Genomic DNA, 26,910 nt, shown 5'->3' on the forward strand with positions numbered 1-26,910 from the left:
TGTTACTGTTACATGAGAAACTATCTGTTCTGTAAGCCTTCACCTGAAGTACAATAAAATATTAAAAAAAAAAAATAAAAAAAATAAAAAATAAAACAACAGATCAATGGCTAAGGGGTGAGTTGAATGGAAAAATGGGAAGTGACCAAATATGTTTGGAGTAAACTTAGTTTCAAAAGGAAAAGGTTCATAAAACGTCTCTGGTCAAACACTCTGAAGACAAGACAACTCTGACCTATAAACCATTCCAGTACCTAATGGTGTGTATATACTTGCAAGCTTCTGGTGACAATGTGGTGTATGACGTTGGCTGTGGGTTGTTATTATTTTAATGTCCACAGCTTATGCTCGGGAGCACACGTTAGTCTTCCTCTCACTTTGACGGTGTTTGTCTCGAGTGCTAAGAATATAACTGTGACCATATCACGAGATTTGCCTGAGCCGTAACTTTCCTCCATCTAACAGGATATCACCTCAGAGTGCCCACAGTACTTCACGTTAGGATTTACCAGGTTCTTCTGTAATTATTATGTGGCAATTTGCTTTTGTAGAGATTTACAGCCTTGGAAACCCTACGGGGTCACTAAGAGTTGGAATCGACTCGACAGTAGTGGGTTTTCTGTAATTATTGATGTCTGCTTCCTTTTTGGGACTTGAGCAATTACTGTGAGAGGGACATTCCTCACACCTATCATGCTTCTGTGACTTCTTAGAAAGTAAACACAACACACAAGAAAATTATTAAAAATGTACGAATGTGGCTTATTGTTACGGGGTTTTAAGGACTTTTTTGGCAGCTATCTTCATTAATAATAGCATACCACTGGAGCTTTGCGTAGAAACATGGTAGCACACTGAAATTTCTTTTTAAACATTCTGGAGAAGTACGTTCGCTGTATAGCTGGTGTTTATGTAAGCATATATATAGAAGATTATTGCTCAAAGATGACTTGTTGAGACTCTTCAATTTTGTGCTTCAGTTCTATAACTGTAGTTCTATAAACACTCAATTTATAATAATATGGGATGTCATGGAAAAATAGTTGACAGTTTCATATGTCAGCTTTATGTTTTGTTTTGTATCCATTTTTACAGCCCAACCACTGTTCTCTGAGTGGAGGAAAGAAAAGGAAACACGGGGACCTAGCTATGGAATGGGAGAATTCAGTCATGGGGATGGTTTTATCTTCTGATAAATGTCAAGGCCAGTGTTTCTCTTTGCACTACAGGCTGCAGCCACCACAACTGCCGTGTGTATGCATTTGCAAACATTGGTGACAATGTGTATACACAGCAAATGTGTTTATTAGAAAGAAACCTTTGAGGTTTTGATTAAATGCAATAAGGTTAAAAAAAATAAGAGAAATGCACTGGAATTGATTGTGTTAGCATTGTTTCTGCTCACCCTCTTCTGCAAAAATCTCCTGCCTGGTTATTTTCCCTTCATCATTTTGCCATCTTCTTGGTGTTAAATGTTTCCCTGTTGTTTGTATTTTAGATGGGAGTCCGAAAAGTGTTTTTAAAATACTGGCAAGCGGACCAGCTCAGTGATTTGTGTCTACAGCTGCAGAGAAAAGTTATAACCTGCCAAAAAGGTAACAATTACATACCAACATTTCTGACCTTTTTTTTTTTTTTAATTGTGCTTTAGGTGAAAGTTTACAGCATAAGTTAATTTCTCATACAAAAATTTATATGCATATTGCCATGTGACACTAGTTGCAATCCCTGTAATGTGACAGCACATTTCTGCTTTCCACCCCGGGTTTCCTGTGTCCATCCAACCAGCTCCTGACCCTCTCTGCCTTCTCATCCTTCCTCTGGACAGGAGCTGCCCATTTGGTCTCATGTATCTGCTTGAACTAAGAAGCATACTCTTCACAAGTATTATTTTATGTTTTATAGGCCATTCTAATCTTTGTCTGAAGAGCGGGCTTCGGGAATGGTTTTAGTTTTGGGTGAACAGAGCATCCGAGGGCCATGGCTTCAGGGGTTCCTCCAGTCTCAGTCAGACCATTAAGTGTGGTTTTTTTTTATGTGAATTTGAGTTCTCCTCCACACTTTTCTCCCACTCCGTCAGGGACTCTCTGTTGTGTTCCCTGTCAGAGCAGTCATTGGTAGCCAGGCACCATCTAGTTCTTCTGGTCTCAGATTGATGGAGTCTCTGGTTTATGTGACCCTTTTGTCTCTTGGGCTGATATTATCCTTGTGTCTTTGGTGTTCTTCAGTCTTCTTTGCTCCAAGCGGGAATTCACTGACTAGATAGTATACAAGAGTCACCTAGGTGAGGGGAAGGATAACACACAATAAAGGGGAAGTCAGCACGTCTGACCTTTTTGGGTTGTTAAATACAAGATAATTTAGTGTACCTCCATGTTTAAACTTCAGCGGTATCTACCTTATACTGGACCACTCTGTTCATTTCTTGATGCTCCATTTGGTTAAATAGTTTATTGGAAGTTTAGGAAGCATCACAGCTGTGTTAGCCATTTATCTGTTTTTAGACCAATTTTGCAGTCACAGTGCTCATGCTTTCTTTGGTAGTTAGTCTATGCGAAACTTTATATCAAATTTTCACCGAAATCAGAATTTGGAAGAGGGAATATACATATCTTATTATTTATACATCTCCTACCTTGACAATAAAGAGCCCTGATTGCATAAGGGTTAAGCACTCAGGAACTAAATGGAAGGTTGATGGTTCAAACCCACCCAGCGGCTCTTTGAGAGAAAGATCTGGCAATCTGCTCCCATAAGAATTACAGCCTAGTAAACCCTATGGGCAGTTCTGCTCTGTCACATGGGGTCGCTATGAGTTGAAGTAGACTCAACAGCACCTAACAACAACAATACCTTGAAAAGATTCATGCTTTTTGACCCTTTCAAATAGCACAGGTCAATTGAGGGGGCCTTTGAATCTACAGTGGGAAAACTCCCTGTCTGGTACTTAGATACAACCATAGTGCCAAATCCCATGACATTTCAGTCAACTCTACTGGTACACCACAGTTTGGAGAGAAAGAGCAAGCCAATCAACCAATCAGCATTTTATGTAATTCTACATATGCTTCGGAAAAATCCTTGCCTTTATTTTTCCTTTATGAAGTGATGATATTTGGAGGGCTATGTTTGATAGCAGATAGCATCTACCCATTTTAACTTTAGGAGAGATTACATGTAAATTTTTTTTCTATTAAAACTCAAGTGAACATGAAAAATGGATACGTTTTAGGATTGATAATAACTATGCCTCACATAAAACTTATAGGCTGATTATTTAATTGCATTATTTATAGCATAAATATAATCTTTAAAGAAAAATAAAAGAGGGAGGAGGTAATCTGTATGCTAGTTTTCAGTGGGGCTAGTTGTAATGAACTTAGCTGTCTGATATATGTGTAACTGTTGATCTAAGAAGCAAACCTCATAGGATGCAGAAATCAATTTTATTCTGTTCAAGCCTCTACCTGCTTGAACCTCCATGAGATTAGTTTGGGCACACCCCTGATGAAATTTTCAATGGGTTCCATGACATTTCCGTCGTTCTCTGGTAATAAAAAGTCCTACTACAATGTAGCTTCTTAAACAGCATCAGGCTAGAAATGACTCTGTCTGGTTCAAGAAATGATCACAATTTAGAATCTCATTTCAAGTTCAAACTTCCCTCCTAGCTAGGTTCAGACTAGCTTCAGTCTGGGATACTCCCTGGCAGAGGGGGCATGGTACTCTTTTGCTTGCTAGCCCTGAGCTCTATCCCTTTCTCCCCTACCTATTTAGGGTGCCTCTGGCTCCTCCAGGGTTGAAGAGGAGGTAGAAGCAACAGGGAGACAGGCCTTCCTGACTGGCACCAGAGTAATTTGGCATTGGTCTCCTCTGGCTGGGACAGGTTTTAAGTGCCTCTGATCATATTCAGGAGCATTTCAGGGATTCCCTTCTCTAACGATCTTAGGACTGGAAAGACTCTCCTTTGCTGGTCATTGGTAATTGCCTCTTCTTGGGCACCAGGTTGTCCACCCCATATAGACACTCTGTGTCAGGATCTCGTTACCCTGTAAGGAGAACTCTTGGAATGACTCCAAGCAGGCATCTCTTTCTTGACAAGCCATGACTGGTGCCCAGGAGACAGACTCGTGGGCCCTTCAGCATGCAGCTTCTCCCACACAGAGCCCACGCACTGTTCAACAGCATGGCGGGATCCACCAGCTGCTTCTTCATGCCTTTTCAGGCCTCACAGTCCATGGTGTCCACCAAACTCCAGAAGTCTCATTAGAGAGTTCTAGGTGGTCTCTTGAAGCCTCTTCACCAGACTGGAGGGAGGAAGGGATGCAGGGACCTCTGGGCGATGGAAGGGGACCCACCACCAACTCTTGGTAAAGAGTGTCCCTCTCTGATTTGTAATAATCTGGCCTGTTTAACTTCATCCTGTTACATCCTCAGTGTCAGGGAGAGGTTCAGGTCACAGGTCTGTTTGGACCACCGCCTTTGCAATTCCTGTTTGTGGGGTTAGCACCACACCACCAGTATGTGATCCAAGAACCTGCAGCATGAGCATCCTGTTGGAGCTGGTTAGAAATGCGCTCTTAGACTCCACCCCAGACCCCATGAATCAGAATCTGTATTTACAGCCTCAGCTGAAATTGGGACACAGTCCCATTTCATATAATGTTATTATAGATAACAGAACATGGTATCACAAATTCTCATGGACACTTTTCTTAAATTTAATTAGAAGAATTTATACCCTATCATCCATCAAGGGTGCTTACTAGAAAATTGTATTCTATTTAGTTACAAAGACTGAGTTGTTCTGCCCTGCTGATCTGAGACAGAAGAAAGGAACAGAACTTAATTACCTATTCACCTCTAAAGAAAAAAAAAAATTGAGAATGGTTAAAAATAAAGGTATCAAGATAAAAACCGTAATTTCATGTTGCGTAAATGAAATAATGGATATAAAAGCAGATTTAAAATTTCAGGTCCTTAAATGCAAAGCATTAATTATTGGTTTTTATTTTTACATCTCTTGGAACTATTCCTTTCATGCTTTTTTCTAATATTAAATTTATTCAAAATTTATATAATCTGGAGTCCTTTCCATGTTTTGTTAAGAGTTCTAATTTTTTTTTCTTTGTAAATTTTTGGGTGGAAAAAAAAGCTGGAACTTTTAGTAGGGATTCAAATTATGTCTACCAGAAGCTTCCTCTATGACTGTATATATTCATTTTATCCTGGATGAAAAATGACAGTAAGTTAAGGTTTTAACACTGTAGGAGTCACGGTAGCGTTGAAATAGGAAGAAAACAAACATCAATGTCGCTTTGTGGCAAATTGATTTTTATTAGCCGTCTCTTATAAGGATGTCAATTTTCAGCAAGTGGTATAAAATTTCAAAGAATTTAAAGGCTGCTAGTATGAAGCGTGAGAAAATGGAGTTCTTTGGATTTTGGACAATAGATTTCCCCGGGTGAATGTGAAGTCAATGAATAGCTTTGCTGTAGTAGGGGGTCAGAGGAAGGCTGGCATATCCACATTAATCTTCCTTTATTACGAGAGATTAAACATCTTGAATATAGCCTCACCTTCACCCTTCCAAAAGTCACTGTCTCATTTTTTTTTTTTAACATAACAAGAATGAGACAGCGAACAGGCCAATTTAAGATTTTCTGCTTCTCTCTCTCAACGTGCCCCTCACACGGTTAACACTTCTGTATTTTATTCCACACTTTATATTCCTGAAAGTCTGATTATACCTTTTACCATTTTTTCCCCATTAGATTAGTTCAGCATGACTGTTTTGCAGTTAACTGAATACAACTTTGCATTCCAAAGTAACTAAACATTTGGCCATCTGAGAAAAGCCTTAAGCATTTTAGATGTTGGCATATTATTTCCCTCTGAAGGCATAATTGTAGAAAGTAGTGTTCAGCTTTCCACCTTTAATCAAGTAGACATCAAAATGGGTATTATAATGGCCCACACGTTTGTTCTTCTATAACTGTGGAATATTTTAAGGCACTTAATGTTTTACAGGCTTTTTTTCTTCCCCTAAAGACAAGAATAAAATGTATTTGCTATGCACTTTGGTTTTCCCTGAAATTATATATCTTCTTATAATCATAATACCTTCTTATAATTAGAAACTTGGAATTGCAAGGGACCACATCATGGACCTCATAAAAAGTCCAAATGGGAAGTTCACAGCCTTGATGAGAGGAAGCCACAGGGGCTGGGAGAGGACTCCTTTTCTCAGAAGGCAGCCTGATCATTTTCACCCTGTACTAATTGTTAGAAAGTTCTTCCTCATATCGATCGCAAATATGCTTCCCTATTAGTTCCCCTGTTGGTCGCAGCACTCTCTGGGGAGAGACAGATCTCATCTCCTTCGTTAAACGATCAAACGTGGCATCACAAGTACAGAGGGATTTGAATCCTGGCTCTATCACTTAAAGCTTGTGTCTGCTTGGGGAGCTTTCTTAACCTCACTAAGCTTCTCTTTCTTCACATACAAAGTGGAGATAATGATATAGACCATTATGTATATATTAAAACACAGAGAATGATATAAATTATGGTATAACAGAATATTGTAATATATAATAGAGTGTCTGACACATAAAAGTGCCTTTAAACAGCATCATTATTATTTTTGTTTTAAGGCCTTACATTTGTTACTGACGTATCTCCCGTTTCAAAGTTTTCTCACTCATTTGCTTCCTCCAATTTCACACATTTTTCTAGCTCCATGTCTTCAGGGAGCAGGAAGGATACCCTACATTTCTACATAAAATATTTCCAGAGTCTTAAATGCGTTAGTTTTTCTAGAAATCAAATCATCTTAGAAACACGATATGTATGATATTTTCAAAGACTAATGCCACAGGCCTCAGCCGTTTCCATTGTCATTTGATATAATGGGAGATCAGTGCACCCCAAAATGATCCGCTTGGAGTCACACCCCAAAATTCCTGAGGTTTTGGACCTTCCTCTTTCCACTGATTTTAACCCAGTTCATCATTTTCGAATCTGTGTTACCAGTAAAGGTGTGGAAACCTTATTATAAATATTACCTGCAGGACCTCATTCAGGTCCAGGGCTTCTGCCTTTAGGGTTGTTGTTACTGAACTTGGATACCCTTCTTAATACGAGGATAGGATGTTTTAGTAAGTTGTTATAACGAGTTGAATGTATCTTATTTTATAACTGGGCACATGTCTATGCACGGTGATTTTGTTTGTGTGTCTGTGGTTCACTTTTGCTCCTCTCACTGGTCCATGATTGTCTTCCTGGATGAAAGTTGTCAGAGGATTTCTAGCACGCCAGCACTTGCTTCAGAAAAGGAGCATCAAACAGCAAGAGGTCACTTCCATCAATAGCTTTCTACAGAACACAGAGGACATGGGGCTGAAAACCTACGATGCCCTGGTCGTTCAGAACGCTTCAGACATTGCCCGGGAAAATGACCGGCTCCGGAATGAAATGGATGCCACTTACCATAAAGAAAAGTTAGAGGCCAGGAGCAAACAAGAGGAAGGAACCAAAAGGTAACGATAGTTAATATGCAACTTTAATTACCTTTGTAATTGATCCAGTGGAGTCAGGAGAATTCCCTTAGCTGTTAATGCAGAGTTCAATCAAATACGACAGTAGTTGCCGTAACCAGCATCCATGCGTGGTTTGTCATTTGAAACCGCCCAGTAATCTAAAAAGGTGTTTTTCCTAAATGAAAAACATGTTATATTTGTTGCTTTCGTCCTTTAAAATAATTATTGTTTCACCTGCAATGCTTGTGTCACTTATTGACTGTCTCAAGCACACTCAGAGTTTTAAAGAATCTAATGACTGCATCAGCAAAAACATGTAACTGGGCTTTTGACATTTTTATACAAGTGTGATGTATATAAGGCTGACTTATAGAAGCTTCTGGAAATATGACAAAAAATCGAGAAACCACTAGGAAAGCCTAAAAGCAGTGAAATCAATAATGAAGTGTTTGTATCTATTATATTCCCCTTCCTCAACTGTCACACTGTCCTTGCCAATAAAGAAAACTTTAGGAAAAAGCTTTTTATTTAAAAGTTCACTTTGAATGCTGAAACAGAAATGTGAAGCCAGACAAGTCCTTCTGCATCTTACCGTGCCATGCCTCCCTCTCCGTGAGTGATGAGGTCACCTGTGCAGAGCAAGCACCCTCCCAGGGATGGCGACAACCTGTTCCCTTTGTATCTTCATCCCTTGCCAGGGAGATGTTTATTTTCCGTAGGAACTTGATAGTATCTGGTTGTTGCTCCCTGGAAATGACTCCCCTTTGCCTTTAATGCCTGTGTCAACTGATTTTTTATTAAAATGAAAATGGCAATGTGTCTCCAGTTAATTAGTTTCAAATATCTCAGTGATTAAGTACTGAAAAAAAAAATCCCCTTTGTAAGGAAAACTGTAATTAAACATTACAGGGAAAACAAATTATCCACTGAGTTCCATGCTTTCATCTTCAGCTCTTTCATTTACTACGTGGGCATCTGGCTCTCGCCTGTGGTAGATTCCAGCCCCGTTGGTCTTCTGCCACACAAATATATATAATTATCAAAACAAATGCTCTGGAAGCTCCTTGTGAAATGGATGCACTGGCATCTATTAATGCATGATTACATTGACATGTAACGCCAGAAGGAATTTTTAAACCAGATAACTGTTAATTTTATACCACTTCCAGAATAATATTTATTATTTTCTCTGCTGGAACTAAACAACCTCCCCGTTTCTCAATTGGATTATGTATTTATTGGCCTGATATAAAATTAAGTGAAGAATCATTTGTCTGTTTATTTATTGAACACCAGCAGTGCCCTTGGCATTGGCAAACATATATAGTAGCAGGCAAAAAAGAAAAGAAAGAATAATTCTGTGCATAATTAAATAATTGCTGATGGAATTGAAATGGCAAAGCAAAAAAAAAAAAAGAGAGAGAGAGAAAGCCCAAGTGTAAATCTTTGCTAGTGTTAAGTAGAGTCTTTGCTCCCTTTGCGAGGGGAAATTTTGATGAACTCCCTGTATTTGATGCATCAGTAATAACTCTCTATGAAGATGGATTTTCCAGAAATTATCATTCAAATTGAAATTCTGGTTTTTTGATTTGCTTACTAATTCGAGTGTGAAAAATTCATTCAGTGAATGGCTGATAGAAAATGTGAAACTACTTAAGAAATGTTTGGGTGAGGATTTGAAAGAGTAATAATCATGAAGGTCCAACATGGTCATTTATCGTAAAGCAGGGGCCAGGAGAATCGGGCTGCTGTCTCTGGATTCTTTCATGGCCAGAGAGCTGCACACACACCCTCTGGCCGCAGCAGGGGTGTGGACAGACTGCTTACCAGAAAGCTGTGTTTGCTTGAACAGGTTCATTGTTCTCCTTTGAATAATGCGTCTGGGGATCTCCCGTGTTGTGGTGTGTATGTGTTGTTTTCCTCTAAGCGCGGAGGACAGGTGTGGACCCAGGTATTTGCATTCCAGCTCCGTACCAGTGCCGACAGCAGTGGACAGCCTGGTCCAGTCTCTGGCTGGATCATCCACCAGGTCTCCTTCCCTGCACTCCGTGTTCAGTATGGACGACAGCAGTGGACTGCCATCACCACGGAAACAGCCTCCGCCCAAGCCAAAGAGAGACCCCAACACCAGGCTGAGTGCCTCTTACGAGGCTGTGAGTGCCTGCTTGTCAGCAGCTGCTAAGGAAACAGCTAATGAAGGTTAGCTAAAAGGGAATGAGAAAACAGCACGCTGGGGTTTATTGATGTTCAGACTTCCGGTCTTTAAGTGCCCCAAAGCAGTATTATTACTCTAATATATTTTTAATAGAAATAAATCCAATTGTTGGCTTGTCGGCCGCTCTTTAATCATTAAATATAAATAACATTTATTCAAATGTCTAAGCCTCTTAGGGGAAAGCTACTTATATATCATCTCCTTTACTCCTGTTGCCACCTCAGCATTGAATGAGCAGCCTGCAACCAGAGCAATTCAAAAACGTAGTCGCTATGACATGTCAATTTTCACTGATTACGACGTCAAAAGTTTCATCAGGCTTTCCTGATAAATTAAAAATGAATCTAATTAAAAATGAAACCCGCTTTATCATATGGGAAGTGAAATTCTGCACACAGAGGAAAATGGTTGTGCAGCCAGACACAGTTAGTGAAACCTTCGGGCCTAGATAACAAAGTTCAGCATGTGTAGTCTAGAAATATTTATTTTAAAAAGAAGAAATGCAATTTACTCTCAAAACATCTCTCATAACTCAGAACATGTGGTGATTATTGACCAGTTATTAATTTTTATTTAATTAGTAATGGGGGGAGTGCTTCTATGTGGAGCACGAATTCTATCACTCATTCAACAGATTTTATTCATCACCTACTGTGTTAGACCCTGTTCTAGGGCCAGGGGATACAATAGTGAACAAAACAAGCAAAAACAGTTTTGCCTCATGGAGTTTATATTTCAATGGGGGAAGACAGTTGGTAAACACAATAAACAAGTAAATAAATATAAGTATTTTAGAAGAAGATAGTGTGGAAAGAAAGAAAATAGGATAAAAGATTGTAGTGTAGGCTGGAAAGTTGAAATTCTAAATTCTAAATTCTAAATAGGCCTCACTGGAAAATAATATTGGAGCCTAGGATTGAGCAAAACTATTTTGGTACATAAATGAACTGAAAATACAAAAACACAGCAAAACAGTAAGATCATCTGTGGAAAGGTGACTGACACAAGGCAGGTGAAGGATGTCCCTGAAACAGAAGGCTAGAGGTTAAGTACGTTCTAGATGAGAGGTTCAAGTCCACCCACAGACACTTCAGAAGAAAGTGCTGGTGATCCTTGCCAGAAAAATCAGTCATTGAAAACCCGATGGAGCACAGTTGTACTCTGACACACGTGGGTCGTCATGAGTCAGCATCAACTCGACAGCAACTGGTCTTTTTTTTAGTTATTTTCCAAAATGTTTTTGATGAGTCTCTTTAAGAAAAAATAGATCTTTTGGAGAATTTTTACTAAAAGAAGTTGCTGTCAATACAAGTTGCATTGCAATAATAACTTACATGAAGATGTGAAAGAAAGTCATAAAACTTATTGGGAGGAGAGCCCAAGTGTGTGTTCTAAGAGTCACAGTTCTGAGGACAAAAAGAAAAATGAAAAATGACATTAAAGGAAAAGTTTTCAAAGTAGATATAGATATGGATATAAAATGAAGTTAGAATGAGGTCTCCAAAGAAATAGAGCGTTGTAAGAATGTGCAGTACAAAGTAGAGGCTTATACATCAAACAAATCACGCCCTCTTCGCGAAAGTGGGATAAGTCATATTTTCACTATATTTCTTTCTGACCTCAGAGTTGAACTTATGATACAGATCTCAAAACAGTGTGATTAGAATAAGAACAATGTTTGTTTGTTTTTGGCAGGTTGGAAGAGTTAGTATCTAAAATGCTGAGATTGATGAGATAGGAATAATGTGAAAGACTCAAAATAGTCTCAGAAATTGGAAAATAGTCCCAAACAAGTTTGAAAAAGGCCATGTGTACGAAATGGAGCCTCATCCAAATTTGAAAACTGCAAACAAGCTCTATGCATTTGGATAAGTAGGTCCCGGAATAGCTTGCAATGTCTTTAAAAGCTTCTTGTTTTTGAATATGTTGGCTTGTTCCACTGGAAAGTCAGAGAGGCCTAATGGAGAGGCTTAGTCACTCAGTTTCTTCGTGCTCTGAATTTCAAATCCATAATCACAAGGACGCTCTGCCTATATGTGATAATTCAGCCATTAGCCTGGTCCTAGTTCCATTCATGCAGTTGTGAGAGGTCGTAAACACAGCAGAGCAGGATAATAATTACATGGACCACTGCACCTCGGACATCTTTCTCAGGACTTCACAATTCTACTATAATCTAACCTGTGCCGTCCAACGCAGTGGCCACTAGCACATAACCAAAAACCAAATCTGTTGTCTTTGAGTTGATCCTGATTCACAGCGCCCCCGTGTGTTAGGGAGTAGAACTGCTCCTGAGGACTTTCTTGGCTGTAATCTTAAGAGAAGCAAATCACCAGGCCTTTCTGCTGCGTAGCCATTGGATACGTTCAAACCACCAACCTTCCAGTTAGTAGACAAGGCAAACCATTTGCAGCACTCGAGGACTTTTACTAGGCACATGGGGCTATTTCAGTTTAAATTAAATAAAATTAAAAATTCAGTTCTTTTGTCACACTGGTCACATTTTAAGCACTCAGTAGCCACGGTTGGCTACACTGTGTAGAATTTGCACTGATTTTAATCCCTTCATATTTTACCGCAGGAGCAACATTGAGTTCTTTGCACCTAGTAAGACTTCAAAAATGTAGCCTCTTTTTTACCAAAAGATAGGAAGAAGATTTGAAATGATTTGTGAACCCTGGTTTCATAACGACAAGGACTAAAACTGAAATTAGTTTATTATCTGAGTCATTCTTTTTGGTGTGTTAAAAAATCAAAATCAAATTCTTTTCCTTTACAAATAAACCAAAAAATCCGTTGTCGTCAAGTCGATTCTGACTCATAGCAACCCTAAAGGACAGAGTAGAACTGCCTTTAGGGTTTCCAAGGAGCAGCTAGTGGATTGGAACTGCCGACCTTTTGGTTAGCAGCTGAGCTCTTCACCACTGTGCCACCAGGGCTCCTTGCAAATAAAGCAGCTAATCAATCTGATTGGAGAATGAAGGCCACGAATTGTACAGTAACCAATAATTAGATCACATTAAACGTGTTCTTTTTGTTCAGCCTTGTTCTTGTAACAATTCGTTAACCACATACCTTTTTCTATAGGTTCTCATCCAATAAACGTGGCTATAGTAAAGAATGAGGGCTGATTTTTTTTTCCAGTAAATTTGTGCCTGAAAAGCATGAAACAATTTTATGGGCCAGTAAGTTTTAACACTTGTTTGCAAGCTATTAACAAGCTAGAGCTAATTATTTGAAAGTACCCTTTTTTCAAAGTCTGGGGTTGCTATTTGAAAATAGTGGCTATGAAAGGGAAGACAGGACCTACTATTCACTTTCTCTTCAGTAGGGATTTTCCAACTAGAGTGCTCTTCTGGAAATTTGATTCTCAATATCCAAGGTGCAGACTTTCTCCCAAACACAGTTAAAATTTTTGATGCATTGTCTCCTGATTTGAAGTTAAGTATGCCTGCATTTCATGTGGGTTCAAGTCCCAGCTCTACCGCTTACTATCCATGCCACTTTGCAGAAGTGACTCAGTCTTTCTACATCCATGTGCATCAAATGGGAATGGCTTTAGAATCTCTACCAAGGGCTATGTATGAGGAATAAATAAGGCAATACTTCTAAAGCCTTATTGCCTGGGGCATCCCAAACACTCTGCAAAATTATATAGCTAGGTAGATACCTGTTGTTACCTGAGCCCTTAAGCCTCAGTTTCCTCATCTCTGACACAGATACTGAAGCCTAATGTGCCGATTTGGGATTAAATCACCATGTATGGGGCCCAGGGTCTGGACCAGAGTGATTGCTACTTGAGGTGACATTATGAAAAGCAGTTTTTTCTTGGGAAGCTCTGACCTCTATGATGTGACTTCCACACTCACCTTCCCTCTAGACTCCAGCAGTGCACTCCCTTGAAAATAAGACACAAATGAGTCAATCATTTTGTTCAAAGCTTGCTGTGCGACTCCACTCTCCATACATACAACACAATTTACACGTGTAGACTGTAGAATAGTTGAGCTCCGTGGTTTAATTTCGAAACAGTGTTCTGATTTGTTGTTGTTTACTGTCTTGTTTACATATTTATCCCAGAACAGTGACTGACACATAGTAGACACTCAAAAACAGACTTATTGGATGAATAAATAAATGTTAGAGAAATATACTTGTTTTTTGCTGCTTTCATTTAAACAGAATTAGCTTCCTATCAAGCAATCGAAATGAGCACAAGTTGACAAGGTTCAAAATGTACCATTGAGATTTGCAGAATTGATTTGGTCAGCATATTTTCAGCAAAGTCCCTTAATTTTTTTTCCCTATATTACCTGAAATTTGACAGAAATTAGGTCTTCCATAAGCCTTGCTCTGAGAAATGTGTTGCTGGAAATAACAGAACACTATTGCAGAGTTTCACCACCTGCGACACATTTGTTCATTCAGCAAATATTAATTAAGCGTATTCCAAGAGCCTGGCGCATCCACGAGGACCTCAGAGAGCAGTGGGAGAGATAAAGGTGTAAACCAATTATGAGATAAACATAGTGACAGCAGCATGAGCAGGATGCTGTGGGACACAGTGGAAAAAAGTGACTCGGGAAACTGGAGAAGGGTCAGAAGGGATATTTGAACAGCAACATGAACGCAGAAGGCAGCCTGATAGATAAAGATCGGGTGGGAGAAACGGTAATAATATTGCCTGGACAGCTCCTCCCACCAAGAAAAAAAATTTTTTGTTAAGGGTGATCCAATATATCTACAGCTTAGTAGAGGCCATTTTCGCCCCAATTATACCTGGTTTTAAATCCATACTCACTTATTCACGCAGTTGGCCTGCCAACCAGCCAGCCAGCCAGCATTTACTCAAGAATCTCGTAAGCACTGGGTTCTTGCTAGGTGCTAGGTTGCTCTGAAACTAAGCAAAATCGCACCTGAGGAGTTGGAGCGTGGGGGACACTTGCATACTTACCTTCCTGACAAAAACGCCGCTCCTTCCTTTTTTTTGGTCATAAATTAAATACGTAGGTGTCTTGTTCTCTGTGGAAGAAACAGGTGTACTAGTGCAGATCGATTGTACGGGACAGACTTGAAATTAGTCTGATATGATTTAGCAGAAAATTCAAAAGGAAGGTGTCATTCTTGTGCAAGAAAATAATTCTTTTATCTCCCAACAGAACTTAAAAATGACCCAAGTGCCTGTATTATTCCACAGTGACTCAAAGAAGGGTCAAGTTTGTGAACTGATGATAGGGCTTGAGATGTAAGGGTCTTCATGTTGCTCCTGTGACACTAGACCTTGATGTAAAGGTGTCCTTTGATCATGAAATGTCCTCCTAACTCCATTCCATCGATATTATCAAGCAGTTGCATTGTTTTACCCATAAATCTTAGAACTAATAAAAATTATGAAAACTTCTAATATAAATTCATTTTAATAACTTTTCAGTCTAACTTTTAACACACAGAGATATCATAAAAACAAGTTAGATTTTAATTCTCTCACTGTGATGGTCTGATTTTAGTTTATAAAGAATGAAGATTTCCAGTTCCCACTGCAAGAGATTTTAATTTAGTAGGTTGGGGTAGGACAGGAAAAGATGTTATCTGCAATATTAATAAAGCACCCCAGGTGATCTGATATTGCTGAACCCCAGATCACACTTTAACGAGCCCTGCTATATCACCCATGATTCATTTCTGGTTGTGTAGTAGGGATGAGGATGAGGATGAGGATGAGGATGAAAGCAGCTGAGACTTACTGAGTGTTCATTGTGTGTCTGCCATTATGCTAAGTATCTATCAATCTGTACTACAATCCAGTGAAATAGTACTGTCATTGTGACCATGGAATAGATGGGGATGTTGAGTCACAGAGAGGTAAGACAGCTTCTCCAAGGCCACACAGCCAAGCTTGGACCAAAGCAGTCAGGCTCTAGACACCACTCCTCCTGACTGCCTCTTAAAGAGCCATACTCTTTCATTTACAGTGTGGTAATATGAAAGGGCTTTTTCTACATCTAAAGCAAACCTCGAAGTAATAGTGTATCCATTATCTACTGTCACTTAACAAACCGCTCCAAAATTTAATGGCTTACACAACAACCATTCTCTTACTATCTTTCAAGTTCTAGCAGTTAATGCAGCTCAGGTAGGTGGTTTGTGCTCAAGGTTTTTCATGAAGATCAAACTAGATGATGGCTGAGGCTGGAATCATTTGACATCTGAGGACCGGGACTGCTTGGCATCTCTGTCCGTCTGTGGCCGCTCCTCATAGTTTGTAGAGAATGGCAGTTTCCGGGTTGTTGTTGTTAGGTCGCATCAGGTCGGTTCCAACTCACAGCCATGCTATGTACCACCAAACGGAACATTGCCCGGTCCTGCGCCATCCTCACAGTCTTGCTATGCTGAGCCCATTGTTGCCGCCACTGTGTCATTCCATGTCATCGAGGGTCTTCCTCTCTTTCACTGACCCTGTATTTTACCAAGAATGATATCCTTCTGCAGGGACTGGTCCCTCCTGATAACATGTCCGAAGTAGGTAAGACAAGGTCTCACCATCTTTGCTTCTAAGGAGCATTCTGGCTGTACTTCTAAGACAGATTTGTTTGTTCTTCTGGCAGTCCGTGGTAGCTTCAGAGTAGGTAGCTGAAATTGTTATGTGAAGCATCAAGGCTTCACAAACGCACGCTCCAATGGAGAAAGGGCCAGGTAGTGGAGGCTCTGGCGTACTTTACGACCCAGCCTTGGAAGCCACACGGCATTTCTTCTGCCATGCATTGTTCATCAAGGCAGTCACAAAGGCCTATCCAATTTTTAGGAAAGGAGAACTAGGTGTCACCTCTTGATGGGACCAGAAATATTACTGTGGCCAATTTTGGAAAATACAATCTGTCGTAGTCTACCTCTGGACAAAATAATTCACATGCCTCCCATATACGAAATGCCCTCACCCTCTCCCCAAAGCCCTGCAAAGCCTCATTCCATTATCACATCAGGCTCAAGCTCAAGATCTAGGATTTCATCATGTAAATAATGCCCAGGTCTACAGAATCCTCAAGTACAGTTCCTTAGGTATATGCCATGCCAGTTGCCATAGAGTCCACTCCGACTCATGGCAACCCTTATTGGTAAGAGTAGAACTGTACTCCGTAGAATTTTCAGTGGCTGATTTTTCTTAAGTAGATTGCGAGACCTTTCTTCCGAGGCACATCTAGGAGGATCAAACCACTGGTCTTTTGGTTAGTGTCCACATACTTAACTGTTTGCACCACCCAAGAGCTCTCCTTAGATGACAGCTCCTCAATTAGGACTCTTTAAAGCTGAAGACTGTGAACTAAAAACATATGTTACTTATGCCCCACACAACCAACATACAATGAAGGGCCATGTATAGGATAACTTTTATGCATGCTCCAGTCCAAAATGGGGGAAACCAGGTGGCACACAGCAGTTACTGGGACATAATACTGAAAAACAGCTGGACCCATGTGGCTAGTTCCTTGATTAAGACTTAGTCCTAATGCCTGGAAATGATTTTCCAAGGCTTGTCCTCGTGTTCTGGAATCCTACCTTCACCCTTTGAATTATACTTTCTAATCTAATTGGAATATTGAATATACCATGGTCTGCCAGAAGAACAAACAAGTCTGTCTTGAAAGTACACCCAGAATGCTCTTTTGAAGCGAGGATGGTGAGATTTCATCTCGTGTACTTGGGACATGTTATCAGGAGAGACCCGTCCCTGGAGAAGGACATCATGCTTGGTAAAGTAGAGCATCAGCAAAAGAGAGGAAGACCCTCAGTGAGATAGATTGACACAGTGGCTACAACAGTGGGCTCAAGCATAACAGTGATTGTGAGGATGGCGCAGGACTGGACAGTGTTTTGTTCTGTTGGGTAGGGTAACTATGAGTTGGAACCAACTCGATGGCACCTAACAACAACAACAATTGAACTGGGGCAGTCACAAAGTCCTATCCAGGTTCAAGGGAAGAGGTTATAGACTCTGTTTTTCCATGGGAGAGGACCAAGGTAGTGGAAGAGTGTTTGGGTCTAAAACTATTGCTGAAGTCATTTTCGGAAAATACAATCTGCCACAAATCCTTTAAAGTATTCAAATCTTCAGCCCTACTTTACAATACTAATGTTAAAAATTGCTTGGATCGTTAACTTCCTAGGAGAAGCTCAGGAGCTGCTATGTTTCAGTACATTGAAAGCCTGTTAATTACAGAATTGCACATTTCTGGTCTTTACTGCTCTTAAAAGTTGGCTGCTTTTGGTAAAACTGTTTAATACTGGCTGACAAAGATGTCCATTGAGTTGGAAAATTAACTTTGTTCTTTTCCATTCATATTTGTGTGTTTACCATGTAATTCATCTTTACAGTGTGCCAGGAACTGAGCTAAGCATTTTACATGCAATATCTATTTTAGTCCTCTGAGATAGTTACTAATACCACTATTTTTATGCATGATTACACTGAGGCTAAAAGATATTTGCCTCAGATCTCACTTAAAATTGCAATTCTCCACCCACTGCCCTCAACACACACACACACAGACACACACACAGACACACACAGACACACACACAATTCTGTAACCTCTTATCCTGGTCTGTTGTTTCTCATTTTCATCACATGTGCCATTGTCTAATACACTATAGAATTTATTCATTTGTTAAATTTACTTTTTTGTTATTTGACTCCTCTCACTAGGGTGGAGGAAGGCCAGAAATTATTTATCTTTTAATTCACTGAAGTATCTCAATAGAGACTGGTTGAACACATGAATACATTAATGACTGACGAATAAGTGATGGTGTGAGATTTGAACCTACGTCTGACTCCAAAGCCTTTAATTTTAACCATTTTACCTCCTTATGTCCTCAAAACCGAGGACAGAGAGTGCTGTCATAACGTGCAGTCATAGTGACAGGAAATGGCGCCCTGGTTAAATAAGGACTTCCTGGGTGGTTGGTTGGTACAAATGATTTAGCACAACTACTAGCCAAAAGGTTGGCCATTCGAACCTGTCCAAGATACCTCAGAAGACGGACCTGCCTTTGAAAGGTCACAGCCTTGAAAATCCTATGGAGCAGTTCTACTCTGCACACATTGGGTTGTCATGAGTTGGAATTGCATCAATGGCAACTGACAACAACTAGTAAAATAACTCAACAAAATTAGATGTTCCTACATCAAGTACTCCATATTACAGGTTAGTAAAATATCAAATTGTAAAAAGTAATCCAAGATTTTGATAAGCTTTATATTTCAATAAAACTTTACATGATTTTTCTAAAATAATTTCCCAGTTTCTGGAGAAATTATGTTTATTTATGAAAAACACCATTATAGTTTATAGCAAAAATACATTTGGATGAAAAACTTTTTTAGAAAGTTGCTCAGAATTTCTGTTTTCACTTGGCCTTTAATAAATGTTTTAAACTCACATATTTAAGTAGTACTTCTGCCTCTTTTTAAGTTAGTGTCTACTGATTTTTCTAAAATTTTCCCCGTTTTGGCAGCTTAGGAAGTTTCCACTTAAGAAGGTTTTACTTAAATGTTATACTCTTATTTCATGGTTAAATATGTGTTTCTGTTAAGGTTTCAGATATACTGATGATTGTATAACCCACCCTTGACACCATTTTTAAAAATTTCATCTTCTTTTTTGTTAATCTTCTCTGTCCTCATGGGTATTTTTGTTGTTTTGTTCGTTTTAGACAACCTAAATATTCAAGTTTACTCATTTACTCAGGTGCCACTAGCTCATTTGTTTGCTCTTCCTAGATTTCTGTTTTCTCACCTCTAGAATTATTAGGATCAGTTCAACCAGTATTTATTGCATTATTAGGTTCTAAGCCTCATAATTAGGTACTAAGAATGCAAATACAACAGATGACCTCTAAGTGTTTTTACCCTACTAAATCACAAGATCATTTAGCTTTATAAACCCAAAATAAACGAACCAGTTGGGGTCTAGCTGATTCCAATTCATGACAACGCCACGTTTTACAGAGTGGAGCTGACCTTTCCTTGGCTGTAATCTTCATGGAAGCAGATGGCCATGTCTTTTGTCTGTGGTGCCACTGGGTGGCTTTGAACCAAACTTTCAGTCAGTTGTCAAGCACGAATCGTTTATGCTACTTAGGGACCTTTAGCGTTATAGGTGGCTGAGTGAAAAAAAACAAAAACCCAAACTCGTTGCTGTGGAGTGGATTCTGACTCATAGTGACCCTATAGGACAGAGTAGAACTGCCCCATAGGGTTTCCAGAGAGCAGCTGGTGGATTCGAACTGCCGACCTTTTGGTTAGCAGCTGAGCCCTTAACCACTACACGACCAGGGCTCCAGGTGACATATTCTTGGGAGACTTGTACTTTCCCTTTACATCTTTCACGGGTGGAAGTTACCCTCCAGTTCTAAAAAACCTAAAACCATTTTTCTTTATACAAGTCCTCAGAAGCTTAGGCTTAGCTGGGCGCCCTAGGGGGTGGACTAACATGCAAACCTGGGTCCTCCATAGTTCAGAGCTCCCAGGAGCTGTGGTAACTAAGGCAGGTCTGGGAAAAGCCAGACTCCAACCAAGCAATCGTTTCATTGTGGAATCTTACTAACTCTCCCCCATCGCTTCCTTTTCTTCCCTTCTTCAGTTTTGACCCGGCCCAGGCCACACAGCGATGATTACAGCACCATGAAAAAGATCCCCCCTCGAAAGCCCAAACGAAGCCCCAACACGAAGCTCAGCGGCTCCTATGAAGAGATAGTGGCCCCCAAGCCAGGAGAAGGGAGGCCGGTGCAGGCGGCAGGTAAAGTCCCCCACCAGGACCTGCCGGCCACGCACAGGGCCGCCACCACCGGTGGGCCACCCCAGGGCTCTCCCGGTCTGACCATGTCACAGGAAGAGGAGGACGAAACAGAACCAGTGTACATTGAGATGGTAGGGAATACCATCACGGCTGGTGGCACTGAGACAGACAGCCCAGACCAAGGCGAGTCCGTGTATGAAGAGATGAAACACTTTTTGCCTCAGGAGAGCAGCAGCCTGGGCCTGGTCTCCTTCGTGGCTGCATCGCCCTCTCTGTTTTTTGAGAGTCAAAAGCCTATCACCTTTGAGGATGGTGACATCAGCTGCCAAGCAACGGGGACCTTTAAAGATGCTTGTGACATTCCGCCCCCTTTCCCGAATCTGCTTCCCCACCGTCCCCCACTTCTTGTGTTTCCTCCAACCCCGGTAACGTGCTCACCTGCTTCTGATGAATCCCCTTTAACTCCCCTGGAGGTGAAAAAACTGCCCGTCCTGGAAACCAACCTCAAATACCCTGTCCAGCCAGAAGGTTCAAGTCCTTTGTCTCCACAGTATTCCAAAAACCAAAAAGGGGACAGTGACAGGCCTGCGTCCCCTGGCTTAACTGTGTTTAATGGGTCAAACAAAGCGTCTCCCCCTTCAACGCCACCTCCTCCTCCTTTGCCTCCTCCTGCGGCTTTCCGGCCCTCCACACATTTCACTTTCCCACCGGAGAAGTTGGTGGTGAATACAGGAAAAGCAGCCACAGGTTCTGATTTGCCCAAAGGACATCAGAAGCCAAGCTCTGCCCCAGCAGTGAGTGGTGCTTACAGCTCTTTCTCCAAGCCTCCTTACTCGCCAGTAAAGGCCTCGAGAGCTGACCACAGGAAGTCCAACTCTAACTCCTCGTCACCAGTTCCCTACAGCCCTCCAAACTCAAGGCCTCTGACTAGCCCTCTGGATGAGTTAACTAGTCTGTTTAACTCCGGAAGGAGTGTGCTTCGGAGGTCTGCAGCAGGAAGAAAAATTAGAGAACCTGAAGGTAAGCGAGCAGCAATTTCTCCCTTTTTTCACGTTCATGCATTTATGTATTTATTTATGTGTATGTGTGTAGAAAATCCAGAAAGCAAACTGACTGAGGGAATAGTAGGTCAAGGCGAAGAACATTTACCAAATGAATGAGTAACCTCCCCCCACCCCCATTTATTCTTCAGACAAAATAAGCTAATTGTTTGTTTAGCTAACGATTTCTTCTTAATTATAGGCCATTAATAAATGAAATTGTACCCGTAAGGAGCCGAATGTTTGAATTTCAAGTCATATGGTTTCATTCCAAGGAACAAAATGCAGTCTAAGAGAAAAGCATTAAATGAACAAATCAATGTTGGCTTTTATAACTAAAAGCTTATAAAACCTCATTTTACTATAGATCAGAATTCTTTGAATTTTTCTTGGCGCTATCCAAGGAAATGAAGTTAATGAATTTCTAGAAAGATCTCGTCGTTTGGAAATAACAAAGCCTGGGACTCAGAGGATAGTGAGAAATATCTAGGCCCCCAGGCGTGGTGTGTGCGTTTAGTAATTATAGCTTCTTATGGAGACATTAAGCAGTATTCTGTAACACGTATCAAAGTCTCAGGTACAACATTCTTAGTTCTAACACTAAAATTATAAAACATCTATTTTCCTGCAGTGGGCTTTTACAAAACCCGTTTCTAGTTTGAAAAGATTGGTTTGAGCTACTTAGGACTTTTTCATAAATATGGAAATTGGCAACTTCTACCACTTGCAAAGTAGGTGTGATAGCAGAAAACTTCGCAATATCAGACCGGGTCATTTCCATACACCAGATTAGCAGATTTCCAACTATGCGATTGAGATTTGTGTAATTCTTGATGGTCTGAACATGGAAAATAAATTTACATGTTGGCTTGACATGTTCTTATGGGATCATTCTAGCTGCTTGCATGATTATTACAGGTGTACAAAATTTGATACTAAGCTCAACAACCATTTGCATCTGAAAGAATTGAATGGCTGTTATTAAGGATTTATGATACCCTTGGGATTTCTTCCTTTTAAAATCTTCCATTTTGACCTCATTTTTAATCTCACCTGAAATAGTTTTCCTACCAAATAATCCGGTGGGTTGCTAGCTCACCCTCAAGGTGGCTAAATGAATTACAAGTCACTTCTTGTACAGTTTTGATGTGAAAAAAATTATGCTGGAAGTTTTGTAGGAGGATTCAAGATACGCCCCTTGCCTCTTTGAAACAATGACCTTGGGCAGATTAAATTGCTCATTAATTCCCTGTTGTAGGTGTTCTTAGTTAAGATGTAATGTATGGTGAGTTGTGTATAGAAAATCAGAGGGTAATTCTACTCTATCACTATTCCATAGAATTGTGTGCAGTATTTCATAAATATTAATTGCTTTAAAATAGACTCTTGGATATGCAATTTGAAGCATACAAAGTTAACTTCCAAGAGTTCAGAGTGCACAAACAGGCAAACTTTTATTCTGCAGATAATAGATGTGATTACCATCTGTGAGGAATAATATTAGCAGCAAGTAACTGTATACTGCTTACTGTGTTGCAGGCATTGTTTAATAACCTCTTTGATTCTCACTGAGGTATCTGACTACTATTATCTGCTACTATATCCCCATTTTGCAGATGGGAAAACTGAGATACAGAGAGATTAATCAATTTACTTGAAGTCTCTCTGCTCACAAACCATGTCTTGAACCCTATAATTTTGTCTCCGTAGTCTCTTCTCTTAACAAACTCCTAATGATGCTAATTCAGACAGAAAAATATGCAGATATGCATTGAGTAGAAAAGGGGCTTGAAAGAATTCACATTTGATCACCTGAGAGCAAGAAGAAAGAGCCATACAGTCTGGATGTAGAAAATTGTTTCATAAATGCAAAAAATAAAGCCAAACATGTACTTCACAGCTTATGGATATATATAAAAATTTGGAATAGAGAATGCGGGCTACTTGGCATTTAAAATTAAGAATGATTAATGTTTAATTGTCTGTGCCTTTCTAGATACAATTATCCCATTAATGAGAAAAATGTTTTTCATCTGCTCCTATAATATGACTAATATTATTATGTTAATTATTTCTAGTTGCTCAGTTTCCAAAAATATGAGACCTCATTCAGATGGTGAAGAGGCACATCACTGGCCCCTTCAGATCACTAGGGTGCCCCGTTGCTCTGAATGGGATCTCAGTGTCTGATTGAGTTTATCCAGAAAAATATGGAAAAATAAAAAATGAGTGTTATTCCCCACTGACTGAAAAAGATCAGGATGTTAGGGTACTGACCAAAATGCACTGCACTCTCAGAAATCTGGATGACGAAAATGAGGGAGAGCCGTGCTGAGTTAATGAAAGGCCTCATTCACAGAATATTTGCTTCAAACGTTCAGTTTTATTACTTCTTGATACTGTGCATCTTTAGTTTATAAGATACAAATAAGTACTTAAAAATGATAGCAACAAAAAATTATAATGTCTAATATTTCTTTGCATATAGTAACCAAACCAAAAACCAAACCCATTGCCATTGAGTCAGATGTGACTCATAGCAACCCTTTAGGGCAGAGTAGAACCACCCTACAGGGCTTCCAAGGAACAGCTGGCGGATTCAAGCTGCCAGCTTTTTGGTTAGCAGCCATAGCTCTTAACAACTGCACCAGCAGGGCTCCTGAATGTAGTAGGTGGTTATTAAATCCTTGTTTAATGAAAAAGCCACCTAGAAAAGGCAGTTTGGCATATAAATATATTTGATAGATCTAGTTCTTATAGTGTTTTTACCTTAATAAGAATCACGCCAAATGTAAATTACTGTAAATTTTAAATATTTTATTTTATTATATAAACATTATGAATAAGAATATTTTTATATTTTGAAATCAGAGTATTATATGAACAAAGTTTATTCTATAGGGCCATTTGTATAAAAATGAACTTTTTCTAAAAGTTTGCCTTACGGAAAATTTTAAACATATTCAAAAGTAGAGAAAATAGATTAATGAGTCCTCTCCACGCCAGTCCTGTTTCATCTCTGCCTCCACCTGTTACCTTACCCTAGCCCTGAATTATTTAGAAGTACATCCTTCTTATCATTTTATTAGTAGCACTAGGAAAAAATAGATTTTTTTCTTAAATCAGTTTAATATAGGAAGTCAACCCATTTAAATCCTCACCTACATGAGATGCTCTTCATGATGGAAGCCTGACTCTGGCGGCCATGATATCATTTTTCAAGATACAAACAGAATCATTCTCAGGGTTAGATTTCCACCAGAACAAGCTGGTAAGATCTTCCATACAAGCTTTGATGACAGTCGGTGAGGTGGACAACTGGTAAGGTCAGCCCATTGTACTGTCTTCTACAACCTCTGTCATTCGACTGTGCAGATTTTTAAATACTATATCCAAGCAAAATGAAGTATGAAAGATCAAAGTTTCAAAAACACATACAATAACATTTAAAATCATTATTTTATAAGAATCTGAAGTATCGGCAGTTTGAATCCACCAGCCGCTCCTTGGAAACCCTATGGGCAGTTCTACTCTGTCCTCTAGGGTCACTGTGAGTCAGAATCGACTCGACGGCGTGAGTTTTTTTTTTTTTTTTATATGCCAAATTAAGCTCAGTTACCTAGGCATCGTTTAATAACAAGAAGCAGAATCCCATAAAACCAATGAACTACCACTGAATTCCTAGCAGGAATCTGTGCCTTGCTCAAGGACAGTGTTTGTAAATTGCCATTTTCCATTCCCTGTGTTTTGAAACAGCAGTTTTGACATTATCTTCATGTAATCTCTGGTGCGTTCTAATGAGACTGCAGCATTATTTTTTTTGGTTAACTAATGCAGAGTTCGACAACCTATAGACTTCTTGCCTATGCCCAGGCTCTTTTAGTGTGTTATCCCATCCAAAGCAGTTAATCTTTTTTACTCCCCCAGATGCTTTCTCTTGGAGGTGGTTTATTTGTGATGGATGGGGACATGGGGGTTCATCAAAATTATAAAGGGTGTGAACAGAATGAGCACATAGCTCACCGATGTGTGATTGTTCTCAGTGATCGGATGCTGTCTGCATTCCTGTCTAACATAAAAGTCTCCCTCCTGTGGGAGGGAGGCATTCCTCTGCATCATAGCGCCATCTTGAATCAATGCTGAGTTTTCCAAATGAGTAAATCCTTTGGGGAGACTAGATTAACATGCCTAGAGAAGGAAGGTCTCCATTTATCAAAGTAGGTATTAGGCAAGGAAAAGCAATGTAAAACTTTCTTCCCTCGCCTTGCCAGTGAAACTGAACTTTGACATGGGGAGAATGTGTCTAGTGAATTTTTTTTTTTCCTCCAAATTCTTGGCCCCTCTGCATTTAACAGAGAACATCTATGCCTGGTACTTGCAGCTATAGGTTAGAATGTTTCTGATTCTCTAAATGTCTGATATGAGTAATATTTAGTTCATCTACTCTTAGAAATAAACTTTGGATTTTACTAAATTGGTCAGTAGCAAGCTTATATATGTTAAGAGCACAAAGCTTTTAGTCCTCCTATTAATCGGAAAGACATTAAAAAAAAAAACTCGTCATATGCTGTGAATGTATGTGACATTTTCTCACGATTTACACACCTCCCCTCTATAAATGCCCAAGAATTCACACAGGGAAATTCTGCAACCAGAGGCCTGTAAACTGGACTTAAGTTAACTTATAGAGATAATTCCCATATACTTATCCAACTGAAAAAAAAAAGAAAAAGAAACCAAACCCATTGCTGTTGAGTCGATTCCATCTCACAGCAACCCTATAAGACAGAGTAGAACTGCCCTATAGGGTCCCCAGGGAGCAGCTGGTGGGTTCAAACTGCCAACTCTTTGGTTAGCAGCTGAGCTCTTAACCACTGGGCCATCAGGGCTCCTGTAGTTATCCAGTAAGTGTTTATTAAATGTAAACACATGGCTTGCTACTAGGAATACCAGAAATAAGTAAGACTGCATTGTCCCTGCCCTCTCACAAACGGTGAAGGAGGCAGATGAGTAACCAGTTTCAATGAATGAAATTATAGTAGAGGGGAGAATTTTTAACCTGAGGGCCATGAACCACTAGTGGATCCACAGATGATCTTCAAGCGGTCCATGAAGCCCAGTGGCATAGCATGTACATTTTTATGAGAAGGGGCTTCATAGACTCCATCCGATTCTCAAAAAACATTGATGATCTGGAAGAGGTTAAGGACCACCATAACAGATGTGTACACGTGGTATTTTTAGAGTCCCGTAAATGGAGTGAGTCACTGCTTTGGGGAATCTAGGAGAACTTCACAGAAGAATTGGCACATGAGCAG

General features: G+C 39.8%; 1 protein-coding gene across 1 annotated transcript in view; it reads left to right on the plus strand.

The window, feature by feature from the left end:
- The window catches only part of MYO16 (myosin XVI), a 637,778-nt gene that overhangs the window by 530,821 nt on the left and 80,047 nt on the right, over nucleotides 1–26,910 (plus strand). Inside the window, exons 29-32 of the mRNA XM_004382940.2 lie at nucleotides 1,499–1,595; nucleotides 7,295–7,541; nucleotides 9,469–9,740; nucleotides 20,397–21,572. Coding sequence (XP_004382997.2) covers nucleotides 1,499–1,595; nucleotides 7,295–7,541; nucleotides 9,469–9,740; nucleotides 20,397–21,572 — 1,792 coding nt within the window. The remainder of the gene's footprint in view (nucleotides 1–1,498; nucleotides 1,596–7,294; nucleotides 7,542–9,468; nucleotides 9,741–20,396; nucleotides 21,573–26,910) is intronic.

This window comes from Trichechus manatus, unplaced genomic scaffold (genome assembly GCF_000243295.1).
Source record: "Trichechus manatus latirostris isolate Lorelei unplaced genomic scaffold, TriManLat1.0 scaffold00102, whole genome shotgun sequence".
In the NCBI taxonomy this organism is placed as follows: Eukaryota; Metazoa; Chordata; class Mammalia; order Sirenia; family Trichechidae; genus Trichechus; species Trichechus manatus.